A 16,735-nucleotide genomic window follows, 5' to 3' on the forward strand; every position below is an offset into this window, starting at 1 on the left:
AGTCCCTCCCCTCTGTGCACATTTATGATTTGTCATTATCAGTTATGCTGACCAGATATAACTGATAATCGCATAGAAAGACCGACTGACCACCAAACAGAGAGAGAGCAGAGAGGAAAGAAAAGCGGCAGAAAAGATCCACGAGGACACAATCTGAGAAAACAAGAGAGATGACGCTTCCACAGCTGGTCCTGATCACAGTCCTGGGGCTCACATGGAGCAAAGGTCTCTATACTGTTTACTTTATTTAGTGCTCATGCCACTCTACTGCAGTTTTTAAAATCTGAAAGGAGAAACTGATCGTCACTGTTTTAAACTACAATCGAGGATCTAAACATTAGAAATCAAGCAGTAAAAACTTGTTAAGGATCATTTGAGGGGTTGATTTGATGGTTCTTTAGTTCACTACCTATTTTGAAATGAAAAAATGAAAATTGAAAAACGAAAAATGTGAAGTTCAAGTTGGAAGAAGAAGAATATTTATACAGAATATCAATACATGTGTCTTGCTCAACAGGCACATTTTAATACCCTGCCTGCTGTTCCGCTGTTAAAAATCATATTGAATCCACTATGATATATCTGTATATAATATATATGTATGTTTATAATGGTGTATTCTTTCTCATTTCAGTAACCGGACTGCCTTGCACTCAGATGTTTCCCTCTCAGCCGCCCCCTTCAAATGGTAAATCAGATTATTAGATCCCCTCTAATATTAATGGCTACAAGTTCAGTTGATTTTCTGATTTATGCATTTGAGTTACAGCAACTTCATTATTGATTTTAAGGGTGTATTTTCAATGTAATATTCAGTATTACAGTATATCAACGACTATTCTATACCAGCAAATACATCAGTGGTCAAATTTAACTTGAATATATTTATTCTGTATTAAGTACACATTTTAACTACTTGTACTTAAATTGAGTGTTTCCATTTCATGTTGTAAATCAGAAAAGAAATGTGTTTGTAGTGGATAGCAAAAGAACTGATAATCTGTGTTCTGTTGATTTACTTCAGTAAAAGAAGGAATGCTACACTCTTGATATACTCCATTAAACTGTATACTTCCACTCCACTGCAATTCTGAGGGAAATATTGTTTTTTATTATTGTTTTAATGTTGTTTTGTTTTTTACTACTCCATATGTATTTGTCATACTATCTACATTACTCAAATACACTTAATTACATTTTGCTGATAAAACTTACATACTTTTACTCAAGAAACATTTTCTCTGCAGGACTTTTACTTATATTCTTTCTTTTACTGAAGTAAATCATCTGAATACTAAAAATCCCAAACAGCTTATCAACTCTTTTTCTGTTCACTACAAACTCATTTCACTTCTGATTTACAACATAGCAAATTCCCATGTGCCTCAGCTCTGTGCTTCAATTTAAAAGCCTTTCTTCCTCTCAAGTCAACAGCGTTAAGCCCTCAGACGTGGCTGTGCTTTCCTTCATTGGGCTTCACATGCATAGGTGAGCACAGGTCACCAGTCACTTTCGCCCATGAAGTGATATTTGCACCATGAAGTTAAAATTCAACAATGCAGACTCAGAATTAACCCGTGGTCTTTTCTTCTCCTGCAGCACTGAGCTGACTACGGTGGTATCAAGTCTCACAGGTAACATTCAAAGTTGTATTTTGTTGTTTGTAGTGTTCACTGGACTTCAAGCCAAATGTTTCTTGGATAGTTTACTTAATTCTGTTAAAAAGTTAATTAATTCACTCTCATTCTTTACGCTGCCATTAATAAACAGGCCTGATTGGAAAGCTTTAATAACTCGGCTGGTGATAAAATCAAAATGTAGCTTTCCCTATTATTGATAAATAATACACGGTGTAAGTCACCTGAAGAGGTTGATATGAGCTTTTATTACACCACTGTGCAGTATCTTTGATATCTACACTGATTGGGATCATTTGAAACAATGAGCTCCGACACGCTTGCCACACACCACCAGGCCTGTGGTCTGTTATCTTTTTTGAAAGCCATTCATGAAATATAATGTTCTGTGCTTGATAGAGATAAAATACTGTCTGACACAAATCAGGAAATGTACAGTTGTTAATCGAAGTGGGATTAAACATTTCTGAAATGTTGTAATTTTTTCAGCAATATATTGTTTTATTGGAATTAATATATTTATTCTATTGTCAAATTAGTGTTTAGTTTATAGATTAAATATGTGGTGGCTTGTAATCAATTGTTGCATATGTAAGAGTGTAAACATGTCTGGATGTCACTAATGTTGTTTAAAAGCTTGAAAAGTATTATCTTCATATTCACGTCAACTTATCTGTCTGTTTTTTTATGATCAATTAATCTGCTTATTATCTTCTATATTCATTGAATAATTGTTTGATCACTGAAACATTGTAAAAAGAAATGTCTGAACAACTTGTTTTGCAGTCCAATCTACAACGATTTTCTGTTTTTGGTATCTAGCAATAAAACCAGCAAATATTTATTTGTTGAAAGTTAGAACCAGTAAATGTTGGTCCTTTTTACTATAAATGGTTTAAATGTACAGTGTATAACATTTATCTATTAGCAGAAATGTAATATAATATTAATAAGTAGGTTTTCTTTAGTGTATAATCAGCTGAAATTAAGAACCCTATCTATATACGGAGCGGCTCCTCTTCATGCAGCCGGACAGCATGTTTCTACAGTAGCCCAGAAAGGACAAACCAAACGTTGGTACTAGATAGCCTCCTTGCCATTTTAATGTTTTTGCGTCGGTTTCAGTTGGTTGCAATCTGCATCTTCACCGCTGGATGCAGACGAATCCTATATTGTGGTTTCTTAAAACGACTGATAAAATATCATTATAGTTGCAGATCAATTTTTCTGTCATTTGACTACTTTGCTAATGTAGAAATTGATTGAGCTCTGCTGTGGTTTCACCTACAAGCCATGTGGGGAAAGAAGCTCTGGGTGTTGAAGTTAAACTTGTGTTATTGTCTCTCCATCAGAGCTGATGACACTGTTCAATCCTGCCCTCATCAGTACTCTTTCAGATGAAACAAACTTGTATGCCCCTCAGTTTGTTCAACACAGGTACAGACAGCGACTTCCGGAACATGAGAAATATGGTACCAATGACTCTCGCTGCTTCTAATGATTTGTTGTTTTCTCCTTGTTGTAGCTCGCTGGTGGAGCAGGCAAAGGAAGTGTCCCTCTCCCTCCAAAACAGTCAGGTAGAGGTGCTCCAGTGTCTGCACTCCCATCTTAAAGGATAAAAAAAACGATTAGATAATCAAAAAGGAAAATAATTCCTGATGATTTTTTGTTTTTTTTGCTGCTACAGGTCATTGATTTGGATAGAGACTGGAAGCTGGTCCTTCTCTTTGCTCAGGTGGATCAGCTCTGTGCCTGTGAGCAGCAGCAGGTGAACAGCAAAATACTTTAATATTGATGTTACAAAACTATTGTTACGGAAAAATAGATATATTTTCAGAGCTGTTTCTTGAAACTGTTGTTGCATCAAACACTGGAGTCCAAATTATAACTTAAATAATGAACTTGATGTTTATCACATATCACACAAAGCTACAATAGAACAAACCATGAGAGCTTAAACAAGGCAGGGAAATAATCGATGCGCGATGGATTGTTATAAAGCTTACTGAAGTCACAAACTGTTGTGTTTGTGTGAAGTTTCAGCCTGTTATCAAAGCCGTGGTTGAAGAGGTGGATGACGCTCTGCAGCTGCTGCACTCGCAGGTATATTTCAGATTGCGTACAGTATTTTTCATTCAGTAGCTAGAACTGCATTGCTGATATTTACACAATTGACATGTTTTACGCAGCTGAAGCGAGCCATCGTCAGTGTTGCATTGTGGGATGGAGAGCGTGACAATTTCCACAACAAGTGAGTTAATTTGTAAAATTAGAATTCTTCTCTGAATAGTAATATACATATTAGGTTTTGACGAGCAAATCTGTTATACTGACAGGATGTTTGGATGCATGGAGATCAATAATGAAGGAGAAGCCAGACTTCAGAGGGCCATGCTGAGTCATGCTCTGCAGGTTTGTCGATTATTCACATCAGAATATCTGATAGCTTCATTCAGTTTTTTTTTAGCTGCTGTGAAATGTTCTTTTCAACTCCTTTTCACTGAGCAGGAGTCTTTGGATGAGCTCATGATAAAGAGGCGTTGGTACGGTGACAGAGAGGACTTCACTGTCATTGTGCAGGACACACCTTTCATCACAGGCCCTTCTTCCGTCTCTGTGAGTTCACTTGCACCATTTTGTATCCCATTTTGTATCCCTTGTTAATCGTTTAATACGTTTAGACTCTTCAAATCAGGAGAAGCACATGTGTTACTATTAACATTGACATAGCTTTGTGCTATTCAGTTCTCTTAGAAAGCCATGAAAGATACCAGGACCCTGAAACTGAGGCAGCCAAACAAGATTCAACCATCTTGTTATAACTTAAGCCCCTTTCCTACTGTGACATGTCAACATATAGTTTGAAAAAAAGTTTGCTATTTTAAGGGCTAAAACTAAAGCAGAGCAGATAATATCTTGAGTCTATGCTCAGCAAAATAAAGGGCATTTGTGAAGATGGGATCAACTCAAGAGACGTTGTTTTGGACCAACTAAGTTCTTGTTTGGATTTACATTTGATATAAAATGTAAAACCCTTTTTCTTTTAATTCCATTTAATTGTTTACTGGGTTACTCGCTTTTGTATGTGCTTTTTTATTTATCCATTTATGTTACAATACAGAAAAACTAGGGTTAAGGGGAGCAACACAACACTAATGCAATCAGGCTGTCTAAACACCATTTATTGTTTAGAAGCAGATGAGTGGGTTTCAAAAACGTCAGTAAACAGATACAAAATGACACAATTTAGAAAATTGCATCTGTATCGAAGTAATAAATATAACCTAATTAACTTCCTATCACCGCAGGATCACAGCCATACAACTACCATGCTGGCTGAGCGAAACTAAAATGAAAACAAAACCCACTGACTTCACCTGTTAAAACACAACACAAAGGAGGCGACCACCTCTAGTGTGCTAACAACTTGCAGTCGCTATATATACACGTGTACTGGTGCTCTGTATGTTTGTAAAAGAAAAAATAATCCAAGAATCCTGCATGCAGTTTGTGACAGTAACATATACAGAGTCTTGGTTATCTGACTGAAAATGTACTTTCTGTATCTAATGTACAGTACAATGATGTTTTTTTAAATGTTTTTTATCAGAGTGGGGAGCCTCTCTCTGAGCCACAAGCAGCACAACAAGCTGATAAACTGATGCTGCAGATGTGGACAAACCTGGTGAGGCCTACAGCGATCTAGTCAACCTCCCGCACTCTCTTTCTTTCTCATACAGACTCACAAGCACAGCGACCCTTTCCTCAAGGAAAAGTACTAATACCATGCATTATATTCTATAAGATCATTATATGTTTGTATAGCATCACTTTCTGAATAGATTATTAAGCTAGGGAAGTAGGAGAATGTTCTCAATCCATAAAGGCAGACTTAATCATTCAGTTTATCAGAAGAAATCTGATTCATAATCACCAATTTAGGAGATGGTTTTCACTGGGCAGCAAGGGGATGGAAATTTGTAACTTTGAAAAGTAACTAAAGCTGTATAAAAGTATAAAAAGTATAATATTTGTGGGTAGAAGTGTGAAGTTGTATAAAATGTGAATACTCAAGTAAAGTCTAAGTACCTTGAATTTGTACAGAAAAGTACTGAAAGTACAGTACTTGAGTATATGTTCTTAGTTACATTCCACCACTACACACACATATACACAAACATTCAGAGTCTTTGTTCTCGCTGTCGTAAACATGAAGACAATGAGTTTTCTGTCTTTCAGCGGCAGCCCATAAGTGGCCAACATAACACAGAAGACAATGGAAATATCATTGCATCGCTTTGTCCAACTGAGGTTAGTAACTGTGAAACAATCTCACACACATGTAGTTATATCAGCATGTTTAGATGCTCTATTAGATGTACTGTACTTGAAAATAGGTTTCCGTGTTCCAAGCTAATATTCTACAGTTTCATAACCTTCCTCTTTTTCATTTTATCCCTCCTCCTCTCTCCGGCTATCTGCCTCCCTCCCATAGGACCGACCCTTCCTGAGGACGGAGGGAAACTCTCCTTCTTATCACCACAGTGATGTCTCTCCTCTCCTCCGCCCAGTGAGTATAGTGTGGTGTTGAGCCCAAATGGAGGTGTTGGCAGCGTTGTACGCTTCCTGGTTAGTTCTGACTGTGGATCTGCTTCGTGTGTGCGGTCAGTTTACAGGCACAGCGATGCCCTGTGAAGACTTCAGTCCCTCACCCTCCACACCCACCTCAGGTGCAGTAAGATGGTTTACACTTACATGTTAGGCATTTATTTATCAGATTCTGTCTTTCTTTTTTACTTAAAATATGTATTTACATGACACATGAACAGATGAAAATACAAAACAAAGGCATCACATTGACATACAAAATTGACAACACACTTTATATATATTTTTTTCTTTTCATGTCAATAATCTGCATATTAATTTATCATCCTAGTCTTTTGCCGATCTCTGTTTAAAGAATGTTTTAAGTCATTTTTGTATTATGTGAAATTGCTTCTGATAATCTACTATTTCTTTCAAATACTACTGTATGTTTGTCCTACTATACTGCATTTCTAACTAGTTTTATTGCTATATTATTATAATTACACATATTATATCAGTATTATACGACATTACAGTCTCTCTGAAAGTCTCGTGTTGTCTAACTTGTTAAGTTTAGAACCTTTACCGTCTTGACTTGTCTCCTTTATTTTCCCAGTCCATGAACTCAGGCCTGGAGATATCAAAGTGGTGGCTGCTGTGGGAGACTCTCTGACAGTGAGTCATTTTGTCATTAGTGGATAGAAAGGTTATAGTAAAGTACAAGCCTTATAATCTAAAGTATCAAGAAGAATTAAATATGTAAAATAAAAACTGAGAATAGATCCTAGAAGTAGGACCATAATCTTTAGATGTAACATAGTATTCATGCAGTGTACAATGACAAGTAAAATACTGCATATTAGTAGCTCAAACTAGAGCTAACTACAATAACTGTACGTTGGATATATTTTTACCCACAATAAGAAGTAAAGGCTACTCATGTAATTTAGAGATAGATGTGTAAATAGTTGTATATACAGATAAAAAGAGTCTGAAATGTGCATGAGAACAGCAGATAGTATTGCAAAGATACAACAGATGGATGTGTATTATTATAGATGATCTGTATGAATTCTGATAAACATTGAATGACCTGACATTTATATCTGAACCACATCAAATGCTGCCGGATGAAATTGGAATGTCTAATTGCTACAATTAGTTAGCTGTATTAGAATCTATTCGATTGATTGAAAATAAATGATATGGATCAACAATGAAAATAGTCTGACATAATTACATAACAGTTGTCTTAAATGTGTGAACAGCCCAAAGATCTCAAGGCCTTGGTAGATATTTACAAGATAATCAGATTAGAGAAATGGAAAGTACAACTAGTACAATAGTAACACATCTTTAAAATCTAAAGTAAGAGAAGAGCCTGATATACTGGTTTACTGGAAAATATGGAGAACTTGTGTCTTGTTTCATCATGTTACTGAAACACTGTCCTGGTCTATCCGTCAGGCAGGGAACGGTATCGCCTCCAGCCCCAATAACATCCTGGATGTGCTGAGTCAGTACAGAGGTTTATCCTGGAGGTAACTCCCCAATTATCACAAAACATCGCAAAATAATGCTTTTGTTATATGTTTTGCAGTGTTGGTATGAATGTGGTTCGATGACCATCCATTTCTTTAGTTGGAAAGTAATTTTAAGTCATAATTTCAACATTATAGTATATGTTTTTTGCAGTATTGGTGGAGATGAAAACCTCACAACTGTAACCACGCTGCCCAGTGAGTCTTCTTAATGGTTCAATCAAATAACATAAAGTTAGGCTTTGTTGTTGTGGGATTTTTATTGTTATTTACTTTGTTATAACAGACATCTTAAAATATTTCAACCACAACCTGACGGGCTATTCTGTTGGCATGGGCAAGCAGCACACTCCTCAGGCTTTCCTCAACCAGGCTGTAGCTGGAGCTAAGAGCAAGTGAGTCCTATCAGAGGATCAAAGCTGTTAACAACATTATTTTATCAAATTGATTTTCATAAAAAGTTAGAAGAAAGTAGAATTTAAATGAATATACGGTATATTTGTTAAGATAAATGTGATTTTAATTGTCTGATGAAAATATTTGCCATTTAATTGTGATATTTGTTGTGTTTGAAGGAGCATCCTACCACAGGTGCAAGCCCTGGTGGCAAAGATGAAGAATGACTCTGTAAGTTTACAAGTTTATATTTATTCTTTACCTATTTTAAATTTGCCAACTCCACTATAATCCCTACATCCTACATCCCCTCACATTCTTGTTTCTTGTGCAGAGAATCAATTTTGAATCAGATTGGAAGGTGATCAGCCTTTTTATTGGTGGAAATGACGTCTGTGACCACTGCTACAACTCTGTAAGTACTAGTGTGGAGAGATAATTCTTCAGTTGTTTCATGGAGGGGCCAAAAGACACGATGTGAAAATGTTTTCCTTTTATTGACAGCTACTTTACTCTGAAGATAATTTTATTCGTAATGTTCGAGACAGCCTGGATTATCTGCACAAAGAGGTAGAGATTAACAGACATGCGGCTACATTTCCAGACATCTGTTGGTCCGGTTGATTGTTTATGAGCTTTAACTGAGCTTGTCTCTGTCAGGTGCCCCGAGCTCTGGTGAATTTAATAGAGCCTCTCCATATAACCCCTCTGAGAGAAATGCACATTGACGCTTCACTTAAATGTCCAACTTGGCTGGTAAAGTGAGTGTCACTTTTATCTGCCTTTTCAAATTCTCACCGATATAATCTAATAAATGATCATGAACAGTGGTATAAACGACTTGTTGTCCCTCCTTTGCCAGTATTCTGTGTCCTTGTGTTATCTTGCCAAAGCCCGACTCTAAAGCTCTGCAAATGGTGGAGGACATCAATAGAGGCTATCAGGTAGGAAAGACTCCCCAAAAAACAGACTAAGAATATTAAACAGTCCAGTTCACCTTTAGGCGTTGAGACCTTCTCTTTCTTTCTTTAAGCGTTTACTGCATGATCTTGTGGAGTCAAACCGGTACGACACTCGCTCAGACTTCACTGTGGTCGTCCAGCCTTTCTTCAGAAACACCATCGTCCCCAAACTGCCGGTCAGTAACAAAGCTCTGTCTTTTATATGTGGACTGCACAGATGGGAGTATAGTCCCATTACTTTATCCAATACATAACCACAGGCTTAGCACCAGAATCATAACAGTATATATTCTATAGTATACAGTGTTTAGCAGAATTTTAGCATATGTTATCACAAAGACTGGAGACTGGGAAACAGCTAGCATGACTCGGAAATTAACTAGATAATAATAAAGTTAAATTTGAGAACCTGGCTTTCAATGACAAAAAGTATAGTAAGGAACTATTTGGGGGTCAGCTATTATATCTATAATGGCACTGAATTTAAGGACACAAGCTTCAAAGTCATAAAGTCAACTACTTTTCTTTTCCTTTTCCTTACTAAATATAGAAATAATAGTCAGTAATCCTTAAAGTTCATACATATTGTGTAATTTCTCCACAGGATGGCCGTGCTGATCGCTCCTTCTTCAGCGCTGACTGCTTCCATCTCAGCCAGAGGGCCCAGACGCTGATGGCTCGCTCCCTATGGAACAACATGGTAAGTATTTATATATATTATATAAATATATACAGTATATACAGTATATATACAGAATAATCCCTGCTTCCCTTCTTATACTAGAGTTTTAAGGAAAAGCGTTTTTGCTCATGTTTTCCCAGCTGGAACCTCTGGGCAATAAGACTACATTACAGGATTTTTCTGCAGACACTGAACTGAAATGTCCAACCAAGGTGGGAAATCGTGATTAAATATAGAGCCAGTGCTTTATATGTTGGTGAATGTGTTTTTTTTAAACCCAGTGAGGAACATGCTATAAATTCATAATGCTTCTGTTATGAAAAGTATATCATATTTCTGAATGTACTTCAGTTCTCTATATTTGAGGCCATCATGTAATGTAAGTCCTCTCCTTTGTCTGCAGACTTCACCATACATCCGGACCTATAACAACAGCAATTACACGTATGCTGGTCCTCCTCCAACACCAGGACCTATCACAGTAAGCATGTTCTCTCTATCTGACTTCTTGTACAAATGGAATATGATTGATTAACTAAAGGCCTGAGTGAAGCTAACATTTCACAGAAACTCAGATAGTGTTGAAACAGTTAGTTGATTAATCAATAGAACATAAATCCTCAGCTAATTTTATCATCGATAAATAATTTTTAAGTCTTTCATCAAGGAAAAATTCAAAACATTCTCTGGTTGCAGCTACTTAAATGTCTTACGTTTATCATCTGTTTTATATGATTATAAAATGAACATCTTTGAGTTTGTGATTTTTGGTTGCACAAATAAAGCGGTATAAAAACGTGGCCTCTGGCTCTGGGGACTTCCTTTGGGCATTTTTCTCTATTTTAGAACTGGGGGAGAGATTTCTCCTGTGTGGACATTGCTCCGTCTGACACTTTGCCAACTTCAGGTGAGACAGACTCTGCATTACCAGTAGACAGTCGATATGAGCTTCAATGTCCTCTTTCATCTGAAAAGCAGAAACAAAGACAGCTATGCACACTAGTGACACTAAGAATGAAAGGGCTGATATCAACTGCACCAATAGTCACCTGGATTGTGTCAATGGGCCAATCCCAATGTCCGCCCTAAGACAAGGCAAGTTTATTTATATAGTACATTTCAACAACAAGGTAATTCAAAGTGCTTCACATAAAACCATTAAAAGCATCAACACATAAGGCAAAAGAAAAGGAGATTTAAAAACAATTAAGAACATTCATTAAAACACTAAAAAGCAGTGTAAGAAAATAAAATACAGTAGTAAAATGCAGAAATGCAGGAAATTGATAAATATCCTTGCGGTCCCTCCCACCTCAGTGCATTCCAAGTTGTCATGACCTTGTGCGTGGACTGCTTATGGGCCCTCCTGAGTGGGAGAGACAAAACGTAATCTGGTTCAATTAAAGGCAGCAGCAAACAGAAAAGTCTTCAATCTTGATTTAAAGGAGCTGAGAGTCTCAGCAGACCTGAATCAGCTGCAGCTTTCTGATTGACTTCTTACAGAGACCTGTGAACACACCGTTACAGTAGTCCAGTCTACTGAAGATAAATGCATGGACAAGTTTTTCCAAATCCCGTTGAGACATAAATCCTCTAATCCTTGATATGTTCTTCAGGTATTTCTGGCTTGGTTTGTGGTTTTTAACGTCAGTGGTTGAAGCTGAGCACTGACTTTCAATCGTTCGTCCTTGGTACCAAAAACAATGACTTCTGTTTTACCTTTGTTTAATTGAAGAAAATTCTGGCACATCCAGTTGTTGATTTATTCAATGCAATGTGATATAGTTATGTAGATTTGTGTCGTCTGCATAATTATGATAACACACTTTGTTGTTTTCCATAATCTGAGCTAGTGGAAGCATGTAGATGTTAAGGAACCCTCAGGGACTGAGGTGGAGGTGTGAGAGACTATGAGGGCTTGAAATGGTGTGAAATACGAACGGGACAGCACTTTGCTGCAACATATCACGTTACCATGAAAACGTAAAAAAATACAATGCTCAATTGTGGGCATTTATTTTATACTTTTTACTCCCTGATTTGAACGTCTCACAAGATGAGAGGTCATTTAAAATAATCTATTTGCTATTTTTTGTCAAAATAGCTTCATTGACAAAATGAAATGTTTGATGAATAAATCTGTGTTATATAATCTCTGCTTCCATTCCTCTGATTTCATGTGTTTTTATGTTCCATGTTTAATCCGTAATGTTTCTGAGTAAATGTAATTTGCCAGGCTGAACACACATGTGCCCGTCCTCTTTGTTTACCTTTTTTACATACCCATGCTTCCACTGGTAACCCTGTGTTTAATGTCACATTGCTATGAATTGTGGATAATTCCCTTGCCCTTAATGAAAGGGTTCATAATGGGCTCAAAATGTCTGCCCCTGTCCCTCAAACACTTGGCGATTTGACAGTGGGACATCCCTAAACCCTCACGGACTTTGCAGGAGCGCGCCTCAAAGTTTGTGAGTCCGTTAGTGTGGAGATTGGGATTGGGCCAACGTCTCATCAAGATAATTTAACAAATGGTCTACTAATTAACAAATTATACATGTAATGGCTTTAATCTGAGTGGAAAAGGGCTGCAGTAAATAGGAGATGCTCATATTAGGAGATGGTTAAATGCTAAATATTACATTGTATAGGCGTGATCTTTGTGGTTTTATCTCGATGTCAGTAGGTTGAAACTCTTTTTTGTCTTTAACTCTAGTTCACAAGCTGAGACCAGCAGACATCAAGGTGGTGGCAGCACTGGGAGATTCTGCAACGGTTAGTGTCGTAACACAATATCAAATTTAGAAGTACAGTAGACTTAATGTGTTTAACACCAAATGTGAACCTGTTGTTATCAGCTATTTAGTGTCATTGAACAATGATCTCTCTAATCAATTTGTTATCAGCCACATAGCTTGCACCGGTGATGATCATCCCTTTTATGTGTTTAACCTTTGATGTAAGACTTATCTTTGTCAGTGTCTCACTGTCATCTGCAGCATATTATTTTTATTTTATTTTCCCATTATTTTGGCTCTCTGTTCACAGGCAGGCACTGGCGCTAAGGCAAATAACCTGTTTAACCTCAATACAGACTACAGAGGAGTATCATGGAGGTTCGACATGCATGTTGCATTAATGAAGTTTACATTAATCATCATATTTTACAAACCATGCTGATGTTTGTTGGGTTTTCTTGCAGCATTGGAGGGGATAAAACTCTGGAGACGGTCACAACACTCCCAAGTGAGTTTATGTCACTTTGTTTGGGGAAAATATTCTGTTTCTGTGAGTCACTATATGTGACAGGAATAACAATATCTCCAACATTATGTTGCAGAGGAGCATTCTTTGTAGCATTGGAAATGTATCAGACATTTTTAACCTGTCGGCAGTTTCGAAACAATTTTCTTTTCGGTCCGGATCTGTCCTACAAGTCATACAAAGATAGTCTTCTGTTCTTACATGAGGCCCAATGTCTGCTGTTTCTTAGGCATAGATACCTAAATGGGTGCCACTATAACCACATGCTTCACTTGTAGTCTGGCTACCAGTTGAATAGATGGAGAAAAAACCTTTACTCAGTTGCCAGCGCGACAGGAACCAGCTGTGCACTACCTCTCAGCTGGTACTCAATCCTTTTTCCTTTTTATCTTCTCAGACATCTTGAAGAAGTTCAACCCTTCCTTAAAGGGCTTCTCCACAGGCCAGGGCTCTATAAAGAAGGCCTTTAACGTTGCCGTACCTGGAGCTAAGACCTCGTATGTGCATATTCTTTTATTTCCCCCAACTGGGTTAAACACTTTTGAACAACCCATCGTCACCTCTCCAACGCCTATTTACTTTTCCTTTTTCGTTGGGTTACAGAGAGATCCCAGTACAAGTCCAAGCTCTCATTAAGGCCATGAGAGAACATAAGGTAAGACTTGCCCAAAGATAAATAATTATATCAGATTGCTTCAATAGTTTCTGCCTCTTCTCATATTCTATACACATGATATACGCAGGACGTGAATTTTGAAAAGGACTGGAAACTTGTGACAATATTTATTGGAGGAAATGATCTTTGCAATTACTGCATAGACCAAGTAAGTGTTCTTTCAAATGTTTGAATTGTACATAAATAACCACACTCTCCTGTAAGTTTCTGAGCTGCAGTAAAAAAAAACAACAATTCACATTTCTTTACAGAATAATCTGTCGCCCAAGAACTACAGCCACAATATTATGCTCAGTTTGGACATGTTTTACAAAGAGGTGAGATATTAAACACTATAAGTTATTGTCATCTCTTGTCCTCATGAGTACAAGTGTGTCATGTTTTCGTCTTTTCTCTCTCACTGTATCTTTAGGTACCGAGGCTGTTGGTTAATCTTGTGGCAATCTTGCAGATCGATCCATTGAAATCAGTTCAGAGGAACACGCTAGGCTGTTCCCTCTTGCAGAGGTTTGTTTAGCCTCTCTGTTTCAGCTAGACATCAAGGCATCTTGGTCTTTTTTCTTTATTGTGATTCTTTGTTTTGTGATCAGCTCCTTCCTCATAAAAAAATAATGAACAGGAATCTCTTTTTCACAGGACCAGCTGTCCCTGCGTTATCAACCCAGCTGAAAACTCCCCAGAGTTTCAAGAGATAAAACGAATCAATCGCGAGTATCAGGTAAAAACAGAGATCTCTTTTAATCATTTAAATCATTCAAAATGTGGTTCTCTCGGTCATTCCTCCAATTCTCTTTTTTCCTCAAGGCTGAGATCCAACATCTTATTTCTGGAAATCGCTATGAAGGAAAAGAAGATTTTGCTGTTGTCCTTCAACCCTTTTTACACAATTCCTTCATTCCTCATATTGGAGTGAGTTACAGAGACATACAAATGTATCCAAACAAGCATCCAGATATAAATGATGAAATATACCCATGTTAATAATCAACTCCTTTCACCAGGACGGTGAGGTTGACCCAAGTTTCTTCTCTGTGGACTGTTTCCACATAAGTGAGCGAGCTCATGCTGAGATGGCTGTTGCCTTGTGGAATAACATGGTGAGCATGGAGCAGTAATGTACCAAACTGCATCAGAATGACCAGTGTTGTTTGGTGGTTTTACAGATTTTTTTCTTTCTGTCTTCAGTTGGAGCCCATAGACAGAAAGCAGACCTACAACAACTTCACATATGACCGCTCCAAGATTCATTGTCCCTCTGAGGTATGTGTGGAGCCCACAACTCAAGTTATTAGTCTATCACCAAACTAGATCTATTTGTTTATTAATCAGAGTTGAGTTTTAACGTTTAGTCTCAGTTTTATAGAAAAAAAAACCTGTTGAATATAGAATAAATAAGACTGTTGGGAAAAAATAATCTAAATAAAATATGATAATATAGTATGACAGAATACAGACAAAACTATAACAGTTAACTTGTAGAATAAACCAATACATTTTTAAAACACAGCTCACATATATGATAAGTAACAATTAGGGAAATAAGTTATTTTAACTTTTAGTGTATCCCGTACATCTTTCAGTTTTATGGACAACACTTTATATCATATGCTGTTAGTTTGTTGTATTTTGTTAGTTTTGTTTTTTTGTGTCCATGTTTTACATTGGATTAAATCTATATGCTTCTGTTACCAAACTGAAATATAATGATTACTTTCATTCTGCATCTTTTTTCAATAACATAGTTTTTAGAAGGTATTTTTTTCATTTTAACAGTTCCTAAAGTTTTGACCAAGTAATGTGAAATTAGGAAATTAAAGATTCAATTGGGAAAATGGCTTGAATGAAAAAGACTTTTTGGAAATAAAAACTACTGAATTGACATAAAAGTAATTCAACTTTTATTATATTATCCCACAATTTTATAATTTGTCTGTATTTATTAATTTATTTGGATAATTATTTCATCATATCTCAGCTTTTTAATATAGAACACTATTACTACTATTACTATTACTACTTTATATTATTTGACTCATCAAGCCAGAATCCTTTAACTGAAATATGGGTCTCTGTGGTGTTGACTGTTCAATATATTTGGACCCAATTTCTCAAAGATTCTTTCATATATATATTTTAAAGTTCTTAATTTCTGATATATCTGCACTGAGCTATGGTATGTTTCCTATAGGCCAATCCCTTCATCTTCACTAAGATCAACAGCCTACCGAGCCCACCAGTAACCACAACAACAGCTTCCACAGTCACCACTACTACCACCAGCTCGAGTCTTGTATCGAAGTGTCCTTCCTCCATGCCCGTGTGGGTGCCAGTGATAGTGGGAATTGTCAGTTTACTGGCTGGCATATGTATTGCTTGGTTCATTCTCGCCAACTGTCAGCGTCGTAAAAGTAAAGTGGAGAAAGCAGTAGAAATGAATGGAACTGTTTTTTGATACAGTTGCTGTTATCAAGCTGCATTTAAGCCTTAAAGCTGCATCAAGCACTTTTTTTTTACCACCAGAGGGCAGAGGGTAGACTCCTACACTTGCCTTGAATAGTTCTTGACTATTTAGATCGGAGAAAACCCACACTGCCACAGGGAGAACATGCAATCTCCACACAGAAGAGTCGTCCAGACCGGGAATTGAACCCTGACCCATCTTGGCAGGTGACAGTGCTAGCCACCAAACCACCGTTCTGCAGAAATTGTGAAATATCCCATATGTAATTGTTTAATCCAGATGTTTTGTACATTTCTCTTCTCATTTTTATTTATTGATAGAATAAAATCTCTCCAACATTGGAAACATGGTTGATTGACTTTTTAAACAATATCGTCATTACTGATGTTTTGTAATCTCTTGATTGATTTATTATTAAGATTTGAAGTAAGTTGATAAAATAATGAGTAAACCTCAGATAGATAAATAGCTAATAAAGCTAAAAACTAATAATAGAACTATGAAATTGCTTTACATTCTTCACCGG

General features: G+C 36.9%; 1 protein-coding gene across 1 annotated transcript; it reads left to right on the forward strand.

Annotated features, from left to right (window-relative positions):
* The first annotated feature begins 80 nt into the window (after positions 1-80).
* LOC137870896 (phospholipase B1, membrane-associated-like) lies at positions 81-16,548 on the forward strand. The gene is made up of 42 exons (XM_068708356.1): positions 81-225; positions 635-688; positions 1,428-1,488; positions 1,600-1,634; positions 2,990-3,074; positions 3,163-3,214; positions 3,325-3,405; positions 3,675-3,740; positions 3,827-3,888; positions 3,974-4,049; positions 4,146-4,253; positions 5,248-5,322; positions 5,877-5,948; positions 6,133-6,207; positions 6,307-6,367; positions 6,844-6,902; positions 7,695-7,768; positions 7,923-7,966; positions 8,055-8,163; positions 8,344-8,395; positions 8,499-8,579; positions 8,669-8,734; positions 8,825-8,925; positions 9,027-9,108; positions 9,198-9,302; positions 9,731-9,826; positions 9,949-10,020; positions 10,212-10,289; positions 10,655-10,715; positions 12,525-12,583; positions 12,857-12,924; positions 13,011-13,054; positions 13,470-13,569; positions 13,676-13,727; positions 13,816-13,896; positions 14,000-14,065; positions 14,161-14,255; positions 14,385-14,466; positions 14,553-14,657; positions 14,750-14,845; positions 14,934-15,008; positions 15,937-16,548. The coding sequence occupies exons 1-42, from the start codon at positions 171-173 to the stop codon at positions 16,198-16,200; spliced, it is 3,285 nt and encodes a 1,094-aa protein (XP_068564457.1). The 5' UTR covers positions 81-170; the 3' UTR covers positions 16,201-16,548.
* The last annotated feature ends 187 nt before the right edge of the window (positions 16,549-16,735 follow it).

This window comes from Cebidichthys violaceus, unplaced genomic scaffold (genome assembly GCF_023349555.1).
Source record: "Cebidichthys violaceus isolate CVI_PGR_0920_01 unplaced genomic scaffold, fCebVio1.0.p SCAF_14, whole genome shotgun sequence".
Lineage (NCBI taxonomy): Eukaryota > Metazoa > Chordata > Actinopteri > Perciformes > Stichaeidae > Cebidichthys > Cebidichthys violaceus.